Here is a 19023-nt window from a genome sequence, read left to right on the forward strand (position 1 = left end):
CCAAGTCTAAATCATATAAGTACAAATTTACATAGCAAACAATCAAGCATAAATTAAACTACTATTAAAGTAATGAACCCCTTTTAAACATAATTTATAATATTTAGGCACTGAACTGCAAATGAGTCAAAACCCTAAGATCAAAATATCCTGAATAATAAATCTCACACCTATACACATGTTGCGTAGCATGCGAAAATGACACCTATTGCAAATGGAACAAAATTTTAGTTTGAGTGTGATAAATGGGGCAAATAATGGCATTACATGATGAATGTGGCCTAACTGCAGTAATGTACTTGATTCTGTGACCAATTAAAATAAAGAGATTTTGTTTAGTGGAATAAGAAAGTCTAATGAGTCTCAGTGGGTGGAGATTGGACAGTTTGAGAGCCTTTTCCCAAATTAGCAGGTGTCATTGGAGCCATTTTGAAAGTGCACATAAACTGATTTTTAGACATCCTCTGAGATGCCTTCACTTTCTATGGGACTCCATCAACCCACATATTACACTGGCAAGCCCATTTATATTTACACTTAAAGCAATGTAGTCGAAAGATTAAAACATATACACAATATTCTCTAAGGACAGTTCAATATTATGGGGGGAAAAGACAAAGCTATAATTAATTACAGTGACAGTCTAAAGGCATTACTTGATAGTATGTTTTGTTACTCCATGATCATTTCCAGATGGGCGGTGATGCTCAGCTTTTGGACTTTCAGTGCCTCTGATGAAAAAAAAATAAGAAAAAAAAATTGTTAAAAAATGGATAAAAATCTGAAAATATTTAAACTGCATTACATGTTAACATATTTTACAGTTCGTAAATGGCCCTTTTTTCCTTCGTCAAAAGGGGAAATTACATTGGTTGTCCCGTGATGGAGCTCGAGAACGTGCTGGCACTGGGCTTCCCATACAATACAGGCAGGTCACTAATATAAAATGGTTAAAAGCGACTTAAAACATGTTTAGATACTTAGACAACTGTTAAACCTGTTTAGATACTGTTAGAAAACATTAAGTGCCTCATTAAACCTACAATGGCAGAGATTTCAGCAAAAGCAAAGTGACAAACCTCTTCGACAGACACAGTGATCATCAAAGTGGAGATGGTAGTGGGCCAAAATAACTCGAATACACCATAAAGTTTCTAAAGTCAGAAATAGTTATATAGATGGAGAGCTGCATATTCAACTTGGATAATATATTACGACAATTGGAGCCAGAGATAACTTCTCTAAGAAAATGATGGTAATGACAGAAGTTTAGGCAGATGACTTAGAGCAGTGGTAGGCAACCAGATGCAGTTCAGGGGCCGCATGGAGGTTCTCTAACCTTTGAAAAGGGCACACATTACACCTTCATCTCAGTAATAAATTAAAACAATACATTTAATCAAAGAAAGAGACACCTATCTGTAATAATATATATAATATAATAATAATCAGCAGGCATTTTAAACAAGTTATAATAAACATCTGCTAATAAAGCAGGAAGGAGCTGGGGATCCGCAGGTGTAGGCTCACAGGGCTACCTATTGACCATCACTGACTTAGATAATTGTCTAAGGCATAATCATGTGTGAATTATCGGGCTGCCTGAAAAAGTGAAGGGTGAATCATCTGAAGTTTTCCTTGAAAAAATTTTTGTGCAAGTTCTGTACTCTCTAACTAGCCCAGATTGTGGAAGGAGTTCAACGTGTTCCTACTCGCCATTCTTCATCTGGCTCCCCACATCATACCATGCCTGCTGCCAAGAAGGCAGGTGATGTATTACTCAAAATCACTATAATTTCCTTTTTTCTGGATTTCTCTCTGCCACTACAAAAGTAGCGAAGATCATTACTACTCAAAAAGCAGCTTAGAATAATCCAACATGATATTGTTAGGAACCCCGCCAGCCAGTACATCAAAACCCGGAGTCTGCTCTGAAAGTCTGGTGTTCACTTGAGCCCCTAGTGGTGGGGACAGACTTGGCCGTAGACAGAGGGTCGTGAGATATGCACTGACTGGGGAGAACCCAGCGATAGAGTGTAGGAGCAAACAGCAGAGTGAATCCAAGCAAGGGTCGAGGGCCGGCAGCAGACAGCGATTCCAGTAAACAAGCTGAGGTCAGAGGTCACAGGCAAGACAGCAGCATAAGAGTCCAGGCAATAGATCAAGGGGCACAGGCAGTCAAACGTAGTCAGATATCCAGGACTGGGTCGGCAACAATAAACAGGTACAAAGGCAAGCAGGTATAGAGAGCAGGCTAGAGCACTGAAGCAGGAACTATAACCGGCAGGAAGGGCTTGTCCTTGCCTTATAAACATACAGGGGCCAATGAACAGTGTCCTGCACCGCAGGAAATACTTAGCCTAGCTGGGCTATAATTATATTGAATGCACGCACGCGCCCGGCTGCCCTATATGCCGGAGGCGCGGCGCTGAGGACTGAGAGCGTCCCGACCGTTGCCTGGGCAACGGCCGGGACCAAGCGGAAATGACGTCCCGGTCGTCATGACGACGGCCGGGACTCTGAGGCTGGGCAGGAAGCGAGGAAGCGAGAATTGGGATTTTATATCTGTTGTGAGCCGCTGCGGCTCCGGGCACCGCCGCAGCTCACAACAGATATAAAATCCCAATTCTTCACAGATCTGTCAGATGCACAATGCTGCCTCGAAAGGACAAGCTTTAATAATATGGGCTGAAGTTACAAATACCAAAATGTTATCCTTATGGGAACTTATTCAGTCTTGGTGTGACAACAAGAATTGTGCCTACTAAAAGCCAGCTTACAACAGCTGTCTGGATTTATATCCTCAGCTATGGTAGCCTGAACCACAGTTCTTGGACAAATGATTTAGATTTCAGGTGTATACCAGGTGTATTTAGGTGTAGCAATCCCATAAATTGGTAACAATCTATTATAAACATAGTGTTCAGATGCACATAGTTCCACCATGTGATTTATTGGATGTTAATTTGGTTTAATACTCAGTGATAAGACATTTACCTAGTTGGAGGTTATAGATAGGATGGGTTGGGATTGCATGTTAAAAGTTAATTGTTGTAGTACGTGTTTGAAAGAGGTTTTGTTCCTTTCCTTTTTCATGATAATGTATTGATTTTGTCACCCACGTCCCACTTCCTTTCCTTCCACACTTTCTCCTTCTTCTCTTACCATCAAATATGTATGTAACGCCCCCTCTGGTGTTGTTGTTAACACATCCTGGTCACTGATTGTGTGTCCCCAGCACTAGGACCCAGAGGAAACACACCAAGAAGACATAGTTGCCAATTCCGCTTATAACAAGCGGAATTAGGCTTGGTTTTTTTTTTCAGAGTTGCAGGGTTTTTCTGGAGGTCGCGGGTTGCGGGTTTTTGGGCTTCACAACATTTTTTTTTTTTTAAAAAAAACAAAACAACTTTATTGCCTTGTTGCTTAGCCACATAAGGCCAGTATGAGCTGAACAGTACCCAGGATGGACAGGAAGAGATCCCACAATCCCCATTGCAATTTGGGGAGCGGGAACATGACTTGCTGCCACAAAAGAACATAGTGAATAGGAGTGAAATGGGACAGATTTGAGGGAGAAATGACCCAGAATGTGGCTGTGTGACACAGAGGAAAGCTCAGTCAGGGGGAATATACCACAATACCTCACAATTTAATAGTATGATTGAGAGTCACAGTAAGTGATTTACCCCAGAGACATCCTGCTGTAAGAAGGGATGCTGTGTTATATACATTGAAAGACCTGAGAGAACACTAGCACGTAATTGTGACACCCCCAAACATGTGAATTATCACCCCCACAGAGGAGGGATTAGTGAAACACTGCTGAGAGAATGGATGTGCAGTAAGGCACAACTTTAAATGTCACTGTCCTAGTAGCATAACTTTATCACCCCTTTAAGTACTGTGCAGGAGAAGTATATTCTGTAAGTGAAAGCTGTAAACAACATAAGAACTGTGGGGCAGCACGGTGGCTCAGTGGTTAGCACTTCTGCCTCACAGCACTGGGGTCATGAGTGCAATTCCCGACCATGGCCTTATCTGTGAGGAGTTTGTATGTTCTCCCTGTTTGCGTGGGTACTCCGGCTTCCTCCCACACTCCCAAAACATACTAGTAGGTTAATTGGCTGCTTTCAAAAATTGCCCCTAGTCTGTCTGTGTGTGTGTATGTTAGGGAATTTAGACTGTAAGCTCCAATGGGGCAGGGACTGATGTGAATGAGTTCTCTGTACAGCGCTGCGGAATCAGTGGCGCTATATAAATAAATGCTGATGATGATGATGGTGCAGGAGGTGGCAGGGGATGTCTATAGTTACTTTATTATCTGCAACTCCAGTATGGCACTGGCAGAGGAGTGTAAATAAACTGTATATTTTGCATTATAGAGATGGTCTTGTGGCCAACATGTGATTTGTATTGCATCATCATCATCAGTTATTTATATAGCGCCACTAATTCCGCAGCGCTGTACAGAGAACTCATTCACATCAGTCCCTGCCCTATTGGAGCTTACAGTCTAATTTCTCTAACATACACACACACACAGACACAGAGAATTTCACCAGCAAGTTACATCACCTGTGTCCACACATTAAAAGACATTACTCATTTATTTATTCAAGTCTATCAGTTCTCCCCCAGTTAGTACCACCCTATTTCTGTCTCTCCCTTCCCTTTAGGATGTAAGCTCTCAGGACCAGGGTCCTCTTTCCTTGTGTGCTCCTTCTACTATTCCATCACCCTCTGTAGTTCTTGGCCTGCTTCGTTATCTCTGTTTTCTTAAGCTTCGGCCTACTTCTATGATTTCTACCATCCCTTTCACTATCTGTCCCAGAAATAATCTGATTTGCTTTACCTTGTTACCGTGTTTGTATATATTTTTGTTTTTTCTGTATCATGTTGTGTCTTGGGTCTCTATTTTCTGTATATGTAATGTACAGCGCTGCGGACCCTTTGTGGCGCCTTATAAGTTAAAGATAATAATAATAATTACTGTAAAACCCTCTAGTCACTTAGGCCAACACTCAAAAAGCTAGCCAGGGCAGAGAAAAGCACAAGCGTAGTTGCAGTACCTGTCAATGCACCCCATGACAAAACACACAGTGGCAGGGGCTACATGTACATGCAAACATTTGTTATCATGGTTGATTTATGCAATACTAAGATTTGAAGATTTGAAGGCAGGTGGACAATGGAAAACACTCCAGAGGTGGGAAGCAGCATAGGAGAAGTCTTGGCGGTGGGAATGGGACATGGTTTCCAAAAGGGAGATGATGCAGCGTTCGTTTTTGATTGGAAAATGTACTTTATTTTGCACGTTAAAAGATACGAACCGATAGAAACTTTACTCTTCATAAGTAGATCCCTAAATCTCAAAAACATTAGAAAACCAAATGACGATATCCCAAGCATTAATCTTCCACTCCTTATATATTATTTTTTTGTACTGTACATGATTGTGATTTTATGCTGCTAGACCGCTCTATCAGAGGCAGATCCAGAGGGGGGCGATCAGGGGCAGTCTGCTTGCAGCCACACACTATATACAGATGCCTTGCAACAGAGGGGCTGAGCACATGTACACAGTATATGGCTGCAGCCAGCCAGCCTCGGCTAGCAGTATAAGACGGGTGGCTAAATCTAGATTTGCGCCTGCATTCCTGATGTATATAACTTACCAGATATCAGAACCACACTACTAAACTCCCAAGACAATCCACAAATGTTTCCTGTTGTCTCAACATGTGGGTCTATTATATGGCTCTTATGTAGATTACTGGGCGCTCCATAAACTATTAATAGTATTGGTCTCAACTATGAGCATTTCTTATTTTGACAGTAAGCAATAACAATGTTAGTTTGTGTCTTCCTAAAATGTATCCTAGTTTAATGTGACAATTTTATTTCACTGTTTTTCTTTGCTGGCAGTATGTAATTCCTTGCGTTTATTTTATTCTCATTACTTTACAGACAGTTGTCAGTAAATAGGTCTCATGTATGTTCTATATATATTATGTCTCATCACCTCAGTTTTTCGGATAGTGTATTGCAATGTAACGGAGCTATCTATGGTAATTAAAAAGTAAAACCCACTGTTGCGAGGTTCGGCAAGTCTCTCCTCAAAATCACGCCTGGTGTATCAGAAGTCTTACTATATTTGCAGATAATAATATACCAATTCAACGTGATTCATTTTAATATCAATTAACCAATTAAACTGTGTAACATTTGCCATTCTCACATATACCCACATGACAGTGTAAATCCAGAAAACTGAATCATTATTTTGGAACCTTTACTGGCGTTTTCAGTACACCCATAGTTTTCGTAATAACAACAGTGTACTCTATCATATACACTGATGTAGTTACCATATCATATACCTAGTACTCACTGTCCAGCATATATGGAAGATATGGTATCATCAGTGTTGGGTACAAATGAATGATAATTAAGTTAGAGAGGTAGATTATTATAACTTTAACCGACAGCAGCGTACTCGCCACTGGTAAACTTGGAACAACCGTAACGAGTGTTGGTGGGAAGTTAAAAACAATAAACGATGACTACGTGAAGACTCAGAACACGTTAACCAAGATAGGTGCAAAGCATTCTGTACACATATGAATAGCGTGGAGTCACGTATACATACATGTACAAAGATACTATCCGGCCATCTTACACATGTTGAGAACCACATGGTATATGCACCCAAAATGGCCACGAAACTCTCTTGTGTTCTATTCGCTTATAGGTCGCTGCAAACCACGTTATATCATTGGTTAGCGGTGTGCGTTTCACAGCAGGCATCTGGCCTGTGATTGGAGGCCCACTCGTACAGGCTCAGATTATCAGAGAGTGTGCAGGGCGGGGACTATTCGCTTTGTCGCTCGCGGATTGGTTAGTGGGTGGCACGTGATGCATAGTCTTTATTAGCGCCTTCTCCAGAGCTCCGCGACCAGTCGGTTTTGTGTCACAGCCATCTCGTGTCTTCCAGAGCAGTGCTTAGACACGTGACCTTTCCATCGACAAGAAACGCACAGCAACACCCGCCGACATGGTGAAACTAGCAAAGGTAATAATACGCATGCGGGGATTGTTATTGATTGGTGTCTTTCATTTGTTTCTGTAAATGTCAATACTAAGTATTACTGTATTAAGATCTACTTAAACAATAGCTATTTATTTAGATTGTGGTTAGTGTAGATAACCACGGAGGAGATGCCGCTGCCCCTGGCCTGTGCTTATCGACGGGGAGATTTCATTGCGCATGCGTCGTATGTGTTCAGCGCGCGCGGTGAACGGCGGTTGACGTCACTGGACCTCGAAGCTTAATTTTTGTAGGAGGTTTTCGAGTTAAGCCTCGGTCTGGTGTGTAGAAGCCGCGCATGGTAATGGATGTTGTGTATGTGGGCTCTATTCACACAGGGAAAAGCCTTTTTTATTTAAACACCTTCTGCTTTAATGTGTGCATGTGAAAGATTTTCGTTTTGTCTCCGGGAAGACGGCGCCATCGTGTTCATGCATAATTCCCCCTTGGGGTTGGAGGTGTGCGTTGCTTTGACGGCGCCATTTTGTCTTCCCGCGAGCAAACTACCTCGAGAGCAAACCCACGGCCTAACTTCCGCCTCCACGCACGCTTCGAAATCTCACGTTTGGCTACACGTGTTTCTGGGACAGATCGGTTAGTCCACGAGGCCGCCCTCTGTACAATCGGTGCGGGCGGACTGTGCCCAACATGTGCGCCCCTAATACACGTGTTGGCAACGTGGGCTAGAGCCCGCAGCCGAATGGTTTTATAGTGAGTTCTTGTGGACCAGTGAGGATTTACTGCCCATATAGTTTGCACTAAAAGGCACGTGTACCTCGGTACAAAACCGTTTTAGACCTTTGAACGCATTTTACTGCGAGTTTGTATTCTAATTTCGGGTGTACAGAACTAAAATAATAATAAGTCATTTGGCTATGATTGGCTCAGCTTCTGATTGATTTACTTTTTTTTCCTCTATAGGGAGCAAAAATGCAAGGTAAACCCAAGAAGGCAGCACCTCCAAAAGAGGTAGAGGAAAGCGAAGAAGATGAAGAAATGGAAGAGGAAAGCAGTGAAGAGGAGGTAATGCCACATGTTAGTTCTGGTCATCATGGGTTACAATACAAAAACTTAGTAGCTATGATGAACCATCCACAGTATGGTCTGGGAATAATTACAGGTGGGTTGGTGAGAAACAGGCATGGCTTATAAGTAAGTCACAGCACTAACTTTCTAGATAGTCAGAAGAATAGAGGCATATTGGGAGGAGTGTAGGTGTGTTAGATTTCATAGTTTTTTTTTCTGAGTTTTCAACTTTGATATAAACAGGTAGAGGTTTAAACAGTGTGTTGTAATTATGGTTTGCACTGGGATTTTTTTTAGAATAGGCAGCAGCTCCCCATATTGTGTATAAGCAGCTTGAAGCTGGGCCTTTGTGGGGTGTAATATGATTAAATCGGTTTTAGTGCTATGCAAATATGATCTATTGGTTACAACTTATTTTTTCCTTGTACAATAGAAAGGTTTAGATGTCTTGCAAGTTGCATATGTAGTAGTAATAACCTATTTTTAGTAACCACTTAATCCTTGATTGTGACTGGTTATTACTTTTGCATACATAATTAGGGTTTTAAGCTTCCTTAACAAATACTTTTTTAACACATGAGATGTCATTGGAAATGTATTAAATTTTCCCAAGAAATCTTTTAGGTCATTGCTCTGTTTTGTGTAAATGTTTAGCTATTTCAATCAGCACTATTCTGCCATAGACACATTGGGCCCATTTTCAGCTGGTCACTGTGTGGCTGTCATACACTGACCAGTGGGGGAAAGTGCTTTTTACTAGTTATTTAGCACTCTTAAGAATTCTGGAATCAGTCTGAGGTAAATAGGTTATCTGAATTGTGTTCAATGCAGGAATCCATATAAAACACTTAAACAGAGCAGCAATTAGTAGTTCTTAGATCATTATTGTTCACCTAGCGTGTATTAAAATGTTCTGTTTGCGACACTTCTAAAACATAACATGTATTTATCATGGGGTTCTAGCTTAAGTTTTTTTTTTTTTGTTTTCCCCTCCTGCATCTTAGTGCTGAAGCACAAAATTGTTTTAATTAGATTTGCATATACATTGCCCTGTGTATCTCCTTTGCAGTAAGTATGTGTAGCAATCTTTGCTTTTTGTGTAATATTGTGCCTCCTGTAACAGTGCTAAATATTTGCACCAAGAACTGTCCCTAAAATGTTCACATGCCACCAATTACACCACCAAATGATCATTTGCTATAGGATACCATTTAATTTTAAGGGTTTGTGTGATAAAAAGAAAATGTTTCCTTCTGCAGTTGGAAGTACCTGCAAAGAAAACACCAGCCAAGAAAGCAGCCACTCCAGCTAAGGCAACACCAGGAAAGAAGGCAGCCACACCAGCAAAGCCTGCAGTCACACCGGGAAAGAAGGGAGCTACTCCTGCAGGAGCAAAGAATGGTAAACAAGCAAAGAAGCAAGACAGTGAAGATGAAGAGGAGTCTGGTATGTTGACTTTGGTCTTACTGCTATGTCCATAGTCACTTATAATTTGTATGTTACAAAGGCCCCTTTTAAAGTTTAAATCCTAAAAATCTATTTGGATAGGGCCAGTAGATTAGAAATTGGCTTTAGCTGTCTAAAGTGCATCTGGTCACTCATAATATGCAGTATTACAACTGCACTGTTCTAGAGTTTGCCTAAGTGTTATTTTGTATTTTCAGATGAAGAATCTGAAGAGGAACAAAAGCTAGTTGCCAAGAAGCCAGCTGCCAAAAAACCCATAGCTAAAAATGAAGAATCTGAGGAGGAAGAGGATGATGAGGATGATGATGAAGACGGTATGTTAAACTTTTAATATGGGAAATCAAAACTTACACTGCGTAGTTGGCACAGATGATGAATACTTTGGGACTTAATACTGAACAACCCATGATGATAGCTTCAACTGATGTGCTGTTTTGTAAATATAAACTGAATTCAGTTAGTAGGTCTTGTTTACTACTTTAAGATTTACCATTGGTTGTATGCTTTATCACCAGTGGTTGAAGTGGGGGTGTATACAGTGGTATGCCATACTATCACTTCTATTGCCTTCAATGTAAAACTATAAATTTTCATTAATTTACATACCCATTACATTTTTCATACCCCCCACTTCTCAATTTCCACTTCGACCACTGTTTATCACAGTATAATTTTGGCATTAAAATCTTTATAGATGAGTCTGAGGAAGAGGAAAAACCTGCTCCCAAGAAAACTGCTGCCAAGAAGCCTGCAGCAAAGAAAGAAGAGTCTGAGGATGAGGAAGGTGAGCATAATCTGTAGAGACCTGTAAAATTATACAATACATCTATAAACACTGTCCCTTTTATTTGCACATCAGCTTAAGAGTTTTATTTAAAAATATATTTTATATTCTGAATACATTTAGACTCTGACGATGGGGAGGAAGCCATGGAAGTAGCACCTCCTGTAGCTAAAGGAAAGAAAGTTGTCCCTGTTAAAAAGACTCAATCTGATGAGGAGGATGACGACGAAGAGGATGAGGAGGAGGATGATGAGGACGAAGAGGAAGAAGGTATTTTTTTTTTTTTTTTTTTTTTTTATGCAGATAAATTTTGTATACTTTTTTCTATTTTGTTTTCTCAACTCTTTTTCTCCCACCCACACATCAGACACTGTTAAAGACTCTGCGAAGCGCAAAAAAGAAATGCCCAAAAGTAAAGGTGCTCCTGAATCTAAGAAACAGAAGACTGAAAGAGAAGGTGGAAGCGAAGGTAGGGAAATTACTTAATTTTGTGTTTTTCTTGACTGATATCTTCTGAAAATTCATATTGCCAATTTGATATTTGAACATTAATAAATCTGTATGTGTGCCTGTGAGCTGGATATTCCTTTTGAAATATATCTGAAGAGGTCACAGCCTTCACTACTCAGTGCTAGCTATCTTGGCAAGGTACTATATAAGTGTATTGTGCAGAAGTGACAAACCATGCAACAATTACTTTGGACTAGTAGACTACCTATGTAATTTTGTTGAAGGGCTGAACAGATTCAGTCCTTTTACACAGCTGAGGCTTCCTTTTACAGAGGGGCTCTCCTTGCCTCCATGGGAGAAAATTGTGGGGGTGGTTTAGGTTTGCCAAGGTTATTAACTCTTGTCCACTATATGCAAGAGCAGGAAAATGACTGTAGGTCTGTAAATTCACTTGCAATATGAATATGCATCTAAACAGAATTGGTAATAGTTTACACAAGTTCATTGTACAATTCAATTTGGTTGTCCTAAGCGCAGTTTAGAGAAGGCACTTTAAAGTCTCTAGGCTAGAGACAAAATTAAATTTGATATTCACAAGGATGACTTTATTAACAACCTGTTATAAAGTAGGTTTAATATCCTACTTTTAAGTACTGTAGTACTTGATATGGGCTTGAAGCTCATTTGTCAGTGTACATGACTTTGTTGTCTTCACATGCCTCTATATGCTGATTGTGTTAAATGTTCAAATGGTTGCCAATAGTGCTGGTTTATATATAGTCAGTGTGCGTTGAAAAGAATCTATTCAGACCTGATGAGCTTAATTCTGTCTTGGAAAATTTTTTAAGTGTTCTAATTTCTGTAACTTGTCCCTTAACTAGGTTTATCAGTCTTTGTGGCAAACTTGAATACCTCTGTGGACTTTGATGAACTGAAAGATGCTCTGAGGGAGTTCTTTACTAAAAAGAGTTTGGATGTCCAGGATGTACGACTTGGAGCGTCAAAGTAAGTTTAATGATTCACAGAACATGAACTATGTATAGGTGGACTTCTACCTGACTAACCATCTTTATACTATAGGAGATTCGGCTACGTGGAATTCTCTTCTACAGAAGAAGTAGAGAAAGCACTTAAGCTGACTGGGAAGAAAGTTCTTGGTCTTGAAATGAAAGTGGAGAAAGCAAACACTGTTGCTGACAAAAACAAAAATGCCGTAAACAAGAAAGGTATTTCAATGTTACATTTTTTTAATCAAGCAATGTACCCCATCAGCATATGTCAGCTTTGTCTTGTTTTGAATGTTCAGTGAAATTATTGTAGGCTTCATTATAATTAGACTTCTTTTTTTCCCCTCCGTTTGTCAGAGAGAGATGCACGGACTCTGTTTGTTAAGAATATCCCATATAGCACAACTGTTGAGGATTTGCAGGAGATTTTTGAAAATGCCAAAGATATTCGTCTTCCTACTGGATTAGATGGTTCCAGTAAAGGGTAAGTTTATGTAATTGGACTATTATATGGTGTATTTTGGGACTTGCAGGTTCCCTGTTTAAAATGCTTTATGAGCAGATTTTATTTAAAAAATAAAAGTACCTTCTAATGTCAATGTCCCTCTTTGCTGTCTGTTCTCCACATGCCCTAATTGTCCCAGCCTAGCACGGATGACTGTCGGATGCATGGCTATTGATTTTTATTGTCATTTTTTTTTCACATTCCTTACTCTGTTACATATGTACAACTTACATTCTAATTAGTGGTTGTGTTGAAGCATTGTTGCCAGTTTGTACTTGTGGTGATCCCATGTTGGTGACCCTCTGACTTTTGCATAGTGTACGAATAGAACTCTTGGTAACTCCTTAACATGGCATGTATTTGGGCAGAAAAGTAGTCCCTGAATTCAAATATGGAACAGATGGGAATTATTTGGAAAAATAAGTAATAGGCGACAGTGATTGAATCTGAAATCAGGTCTGCATGTCTTCCAGTAATGTCTCATAATTGCATTCACACAAATGTTCTCAACTTTAGGATTGCATATGTGGAGTTCAACACTGAAGCTGAGGCTGATAAAGCTATTGAAGAAAAGCAAGGTGCAGAGGTTGATGGCCGCTCAGTCTTCATAGACTACACAGGGGAGAAGAGCCAGAGTGCTGGAGGGAAAAGAGGAGGAGCACCAGCAGGTCTGTAGTACACAATTTATTTTCAGACAAAATGTAATTATTTTTTTATAAATTGATCTAATCTTGGCTTACGTTCCTGAATCCCAACTGCCTTAACATCTACTTTTACACACTAGTAATGAGAAGCTGTTTTGAGACTTGGTATTTTCTCAAATTTAGAGCTTCATGAGCAGATTGGTGTGATATGTTAATACATGTGACACTTTTACTATTACTAGCCACTGTTCTTAAAGATCACTTTGTCTGCTGGAAATGATGATTGGTCAATCTGAGTAATTATGCTGAAATATTTCATTAGATAGTCAAGTTCTGATCCAGCTGATGGGTTACAATTTAGAATTAAACTCCCAATCAAGTTTTTCAAACTATGACATTTTGCCTTGTTTTGTGTAGGTGATTCCAAAGTGCTTGTTGTGAACAATCTGTCATACAATGCTACAGAAGAGACTTTGCAAGAAGTCTTTGAAAAAGCAACATCTATTTCGATACCACTAAACTACCAGGGCCGGGTCAAAGGGTAAGTGAGAGCCACATTATTGGTTGCATCTGAAAACAGTGGTAGTTTTCATGTTTATACTGACTATTTATCTCATTTTTGAAAAAAATGGATTACTCATTTTGATTTAGGGGTGAGGAGGTTGTAGAACATTTGTTTTATGATGCAGTATGCTGTAGATGTTTGGAGGGGGTGGGAGTGATGAAGAATATACTGTAATATTTGGTGCTAGTTCCACTAGTGAAAATCAAGTGACAGATATCCATACAGAACATCAATCCAATGTATGAGTCTGCCCAGTTTCTGAGGGATGTTCAGTCCATCACCACTGGAGGCAGTACAACATTCAGAACACGTCTATTTACTACCAGACACATTATTAGTGTAGATCAGAGGTCATGTCACTTTACTAGGCACTGTTTTGTGATTTAAACACCCTTTAGGCTATCTATTTATGTAATATGCATAGGTTTGTGGTAGACTCTTGCTTGAGCTTCCTATAGGCTACACAAGCCCTATCGCCAGATCTGTAATTGGTGGTCTTGATGTTCAGAATAATGGGCTCAACATTCAGGTGCGGTAATGCACCTGAAGGTGTTGACTCATGTCTTCATGGGTGATTAAATATGTGATCCTGTGTACGCTGGGCCTGTCTATACAGGGGCTGTATTTAGGTTGAGATGGGATGGTTTTGCACAGTGAAGGTGTGTGCGACCATGCCGAGCTATACATTTTCAGTACTGCAAGTGCTATTTTACTAGAAGTCCCATCTCCATGTAGGCAAGATTAATGGCACTTTCAGACTGCCACCCCGGGTATATGAACCTGGGACAGTGCAGGACACCCGAGCAAATACCTGGGCAGACCTGTGTTCAGTATGAACCCGGTCTACCCAAGTCTCCATGGCAACACCACAAGAGGAGCTCTGAGTGGCTCCTTGTGGTGTGTTTTTTTTTTTTTTTTTTTAACTTTTCAATGGTGTTCGGTGAGTTCCAGGTTGAAAAAAAACCCAGGTCTCACTGGTGGCTACCTGGGTTGGTCCCTGGAATAACCCAGTTTTAATTCCCAGGTCATCCAACCCAGGTAGATGCCCTGGGACCCATTCACACTGAGCCTACACCTGGGTCGGTTGGGCTTGCCTGGGCAAAATCTCGGGTCTTAGGCAGTGTGAATGCAGGTATAAGCCACACGGACAGTACAAAATTAATCTCCCCAAATGCTTGAATTTGGATATCCGTTTTAAAAGGTAGACCACCTTGTTGCAACTCTATTCACTTGTGCTGCTATTAAGGGGGTTTTGTATGTATATGATAAACGCAAGGAAACGTTTACTGTAGCTTGCACTGGCTTGTGTGCTATTGCCTGTGAAAGTTGCTTTTGCCTCCTAAACTTAGTTTGGTGTTAGCCCTGGGTTCCATATAATGCACTTATCCTCTTAACATTCTAGGGTTAGTTTCAGTAACACAATTACTTTTCAATTGTCAATTGCTTTGATAAGGTTTTCTTGAATTATCTAGTGTCAGCAGGTTATAATTTTAACTTAAATTCACTATAATTGGGGCCTTTCTGTTTAAATTACATTTCTGATTTTAATTATTGTTTACAGGTTTGCATTTGTAGAATTCCCTTCTGTGGAAGATGCAAAGGAGGCCTTAGAATCTCGCAATAACACAGAGATTGAAGGCAGATCAATAAGACTTGAGCTCAGCCAGGGAGGAGGTGCAGGAAGAGGAGCAGGAGGAGGTATGGTATTCTGACTTATAATTGGTTCATGCTGGAAATGATAAATCTGAATTTACTGATTTTATCTGGAAAGTCAAGTACTGAACCAGCTCATTTTATTCAACTTGCTAAGCTTTAACCATAAATACTGACTATATTTAACTTTTTTTTAAACATTTTTTTAAATGTTTTAGGATCAGCTCAATCAAAAACTCTTTTTGTCAGAGGTCTTTCTGAAGACACAACTGAGGAAACCTTAAAAGATGCTTTTGATGGCTCTCTAAATGCCAGGATAGTAACAGATCGGGACACTGGAGCATCAAAGGGGTAGGTGCTAAGGGTTTCTTTTCGTCATAGTGATGACTTTATGCATGGCTTTACTTGTAATAGACCCTTTTGTTAAAGCTTCTCATTGAGCTCTGTCCTGCCAACTTCCTGTGACTGTAGATGGATTCGCATGAGAAGAATATGAGATGCACATTTAGGCTGGAATTTTTCCTCAAGTGAGGTTCAAATGGCCAAAGTGCTACATGAAATAATTAGAAAGATGTAGTATTCAAAGTACTTGAGCAGTCTCTGAAAATGCCCTTATGTTTTTCCCTCCAGGTTTGGTTTTGTAGACTTCTCTACAGCTGAAGATGCTAAAGCTGCTAAGGAAGCAATGGAGGACGGTGAAATAGATGGAAACAAAGTTACTTTAGACTTTGCAAAGGCCAAGGGTGAAAACCAGCGTGGTGGCCGTGGTGGAGGATTTGGAGGCAGGGGCGGTGGCCGTGGTGGAGGATTTGGAGGCAGGGGCGGTGGCCGTGGTGGAGGATTTGGAGGCAGGGGCGGTGGCCGTGGTGGAGGATTTGGAGGCAGGGGCGGTGGCCGCGGTGGAGGATTTGGAGGAGGTAAGTAAGTCTTCCTTGAGTCTTGAATTTGATCCTTTTGTAATATGGTCATTGAGTGTGATGGCTTCCATGACATGTATCCTAGAATTAAATTTATTTTTTTTTTTTTTTTTTAACAGGTAGAGGAGGTAGAGGAGGATTCAGAGGTGGAAACCAAGGAAGGAAAATAAAGTTTGACGACTGAAGAGTTTGATTCCCATGTCTCCAAAATTCAAGCCATCTCCCTTAACTGAAAGGACTCTGATGGGAGAAGGGTGCATTGGCTTCCCTTCTCCCAAACAAGTTTAGTTTTTGGCAGAGCCTTATGTGTGGACATTCCAATGTGGAGACATACCTTTTTCCTGTTAACACCTGGACACCAAGTCATTTCATGGAAGATGTGTGACTGCTTGACTATCCTTACAGACTTTTTTTTTAAGAAGAGTGTGTGTGAGAAGAGACCCTGTCATGAAGTTGTCAACTTATGTTTTACCCACTGTACAATTTTTTTTCCTACAAATCCTGTAGTATTTTGCTGTACATGCAGAATGTTAATGGTTTGTGCTTCAGCAGCTTGTCTTCAGATTAAAGGACCTCATCTGGTTACATATTTTATTAGTATAACTGTTTCCAAATGTGCTGCTATTACTGTGACAGTTGTCAAGTGTGTTCTGCAATGTTTACCTTAATGCGTATCATACCACCTTGTGAACTGGCTGGTGCATAATAGTTTTGCTCAGTTAATAGTACATTACATTGTTGTACATGGGTGTAGGTCTGTTTTTTTTCCTGATGGGAAACGGGCCAATACTGTGCAGAATGCACCTGTGTACACTGATTTTCATGATCTGCAAAATGCAGCTTGTCAATATTAAAAAGGGCACAAAATATGACTGGGTCCCAACCCACTGATTACATACCTGCTTTAATACTCCCATATGGTGTTTCGTTAGATGAACATTATCAAAATCTAACTCTTCCACTTGGAACATTGGGCTGCATATTGCCATTTAAGTACTTTAGGTGTATATTGCACTCTAGAAAATAGAAGGAAAATATAGCATACACTATAAACTGCCCTTTCAACAAATACTTAAATATTTTTGTAGACATTATCTAAAATGTATTCCATGTGTTTCATAGAAAAGCTGTAAATGCTGTATAGAGAACTGCTGCCACTTGTGAGTACCAACTCTTTACCAGAACAGTCTTACCAATTGATGAAAAGCAGTTGATTGTGAAGAGCACAGTCCACTTTTGTAACTTTAATATTTGCTGTAAAGCCTTATGTAATGGATTTGAAAATCCAGAGGTTTGTCAAAAAAAAAACCCTCCCATTGTCTGCATAGTGACACTTTGGGGAGAACTAGCATTTTACAAGTGGTTTACTGCTTTTCTGTTTAGTATATGTGGTAGGTGTAGATGGATTAGGCCCTTCAGCAGTGAGCCTCAGTGCATGCCTGCTCAGATTCGGGTAAACATTGGTCACCCATTTTCCACATGAGGATATTAATTTGGGTAATGCCCTAAGGCAGGTGTGGCTTTGCCTGAGTATTTCAGGTTTGTTCTTTCTAGTACATAAACTATCAGTACTGCATTGCCTGATAATGGTATGCTGATTTATGAATGAGTGAAATAAAATAAACCAGTATGTAAACATGTTAAGTCATTTACAAACTTCTGGTGTCAGTGAGCTATTTTACAATTTTAGTTTATATCAATGTGCCAAACTTCATTGGTCACACATGTATTATTGTGCATGTACCAGGTGACAAATGGACCAAATGCCATACATTTTGATGAATAACTTGGTATGTAGAATGGACTACTTTAAAAACTGCTAAATAATTCAGCCTTTGGGTTGACTGCAGAAACATCCATGTGGGCTATGGATTGCTCTGGCACCAGCATAGCTAGACTGATATTTCAGTGCAGGTTAAGAATCCTCTGGTCTTGGTTATACCATTGTTTTGTTTGATAGCTCATAACTCATGGTGGTATTAGGTTAAGACTATGCATCCATGACACTATAAATGGCAAGTTTTATTGAATGCCTTTATAAATACAGAATGCACATAGGGAATGGATGTTGATGCTGCCAAATAGTTTCCTCTTAAATACTTGAATGTAACAAAATAAGCTGTGTGGTGGTTATGCATGGTATCTTTTACAGGTAAATGGGTTTACATCTCCACGGGTAAGTGTTCCTTGTGACATATATTTATGTATGCATATGTGGAATAAGGTTTATAATTTTTATGATATTGTGTATATTCACTTGTAAATATTTTTAATCATTGAGTGAATCGCTCACCTTGGTTCCCCTTTTTAGTAGTGAAAAAAGTAATGACTTCCTGTAGAGTACACACATGGTTCCTTATGAGTGGGCACTTCGCAAATGGGTGACTTCACTTTTCATTCAAGAATGCTAGCTTGTTTAATATATATTTTTACCATTGCATAGTGTTAAAATAATTCAAATACTTGTTTCTGTCTTCTGGTCACACTCCAAAAATTTCTTATACTTCATTTTGCACACTCTTTTCATAACTTGCTTGCTTTGTTTATATTTAAATCCCTTTCAGTTTCTTCCTTATCTGCATCTATTCTTGATCTACCCCTTTCAATGCAGTCTTCCCTGTCTTTCTCACTTTCTGGCCCTCACTTCATTTTACTGGCTTCTCTCTGATAACTGTCATGGTGCTGTCCGTAACACAAGGGCTTGAGTTCTGTCTTGATATGCTGTGTACTGTGGGAGCAGCAGGAGGCTTACTCTGCACATGTCCTGCCAACATTACCAGACAGGCTCAATCCAAACTGTTGTCTATGTGCAGTCCCTCCAATAATGCCAACATCTGTCTACACAGATTGAAGTGACTACTTGATTAATTTAGTTGTTACTGTAATTTTGTTACTCTAGTTATAGTTAAGAGAAA

At 39.9% G+C, this 19023-nt stretch overlaps 1 protein-coding gene and 2 non-coding genes across 7 annotated transcripts; all 3 read left to right on the forward strand.

Annotated features, from left to right (window-relative positions):
- The first annotated feature begins 6930 nt into the window (after positions 1-6930).
- Positions 6931-16697, forward strand: NCL (nucleolin). Of its 5 annotated transcripts, none has more exons than XM_075202368.1 (16): positions 6931-7075; positions 8012-8113; positions 9376-9562; positions 9781-9897; positions 10278-10367; positions 10491-10637; positions 10735-10836; positions 11699-11822; positions 11898-12043; positions 12182-12308; positions 12846-12997; positions 13391-13514; positions 15100-15236; positions 15410-15542; positions 15822-16108; positions 16228-16697. In XM_075202368.1, the coding sequence occupies exons 1-16, from the start codon at positions 7058-7060 to the stop codon at positions 16290-16292; spliced, it is 2058 nt and encodes a 685-aa protein (XP_075058469.1). In that variant the 5' UTR covers positions 6931-7057; the 3' UTR covers positions 16293-16697. The 5 variants fall into 5 exon arrangements, with proteins under 5 accessions (XP_075058469.1, XP_075058473.1, XP_075058470.1 ...); XM_075202372.1 differs by having other exon boundaries at positions 15822-16081; positions 16234-16697; XM_075202369.1 differs by lacking the exon at positions 6931-7075 and adding an exon at positions 7325-7391.
- On the forward strand, positions 9946-10013 carry LOC142147655 (small nucleolar RNA SNORD82). The gene has a single exon (XR_012690767.1). It is a non-coding gene; the product is annotated as a small nucleolar RNA SNORD82 (small nucleolar RNA).
- On the forward strand, positions 13245-13315 carry LOC142147658 (small nucleolar RNA SNORD20). The gene has a single exon (XR_012690770.1). It is a non-coding gene; the product is annotated as a small nucleolar RNA SNORD20 (small nucleolar RNA).
- Positions 16698-19023: the final 2326 nt, after the last annotated feature.

The sequence above is a fragment of the Mixophyes fleayi genome, chromosome 3 (assembly GCF_038048845.1).
Source record: "Mixophyes fleayi isolate aMixFle1 chromosome 3, aMixFle1.hap1, whole genome shotgun sequence".
NCBI classification, from domain to species: Eukaryota; Metazoa; Chordata; class Amphibia; order Anura; family Limnodynastidae; genus Mixophyes; species Mixophyes fleayi.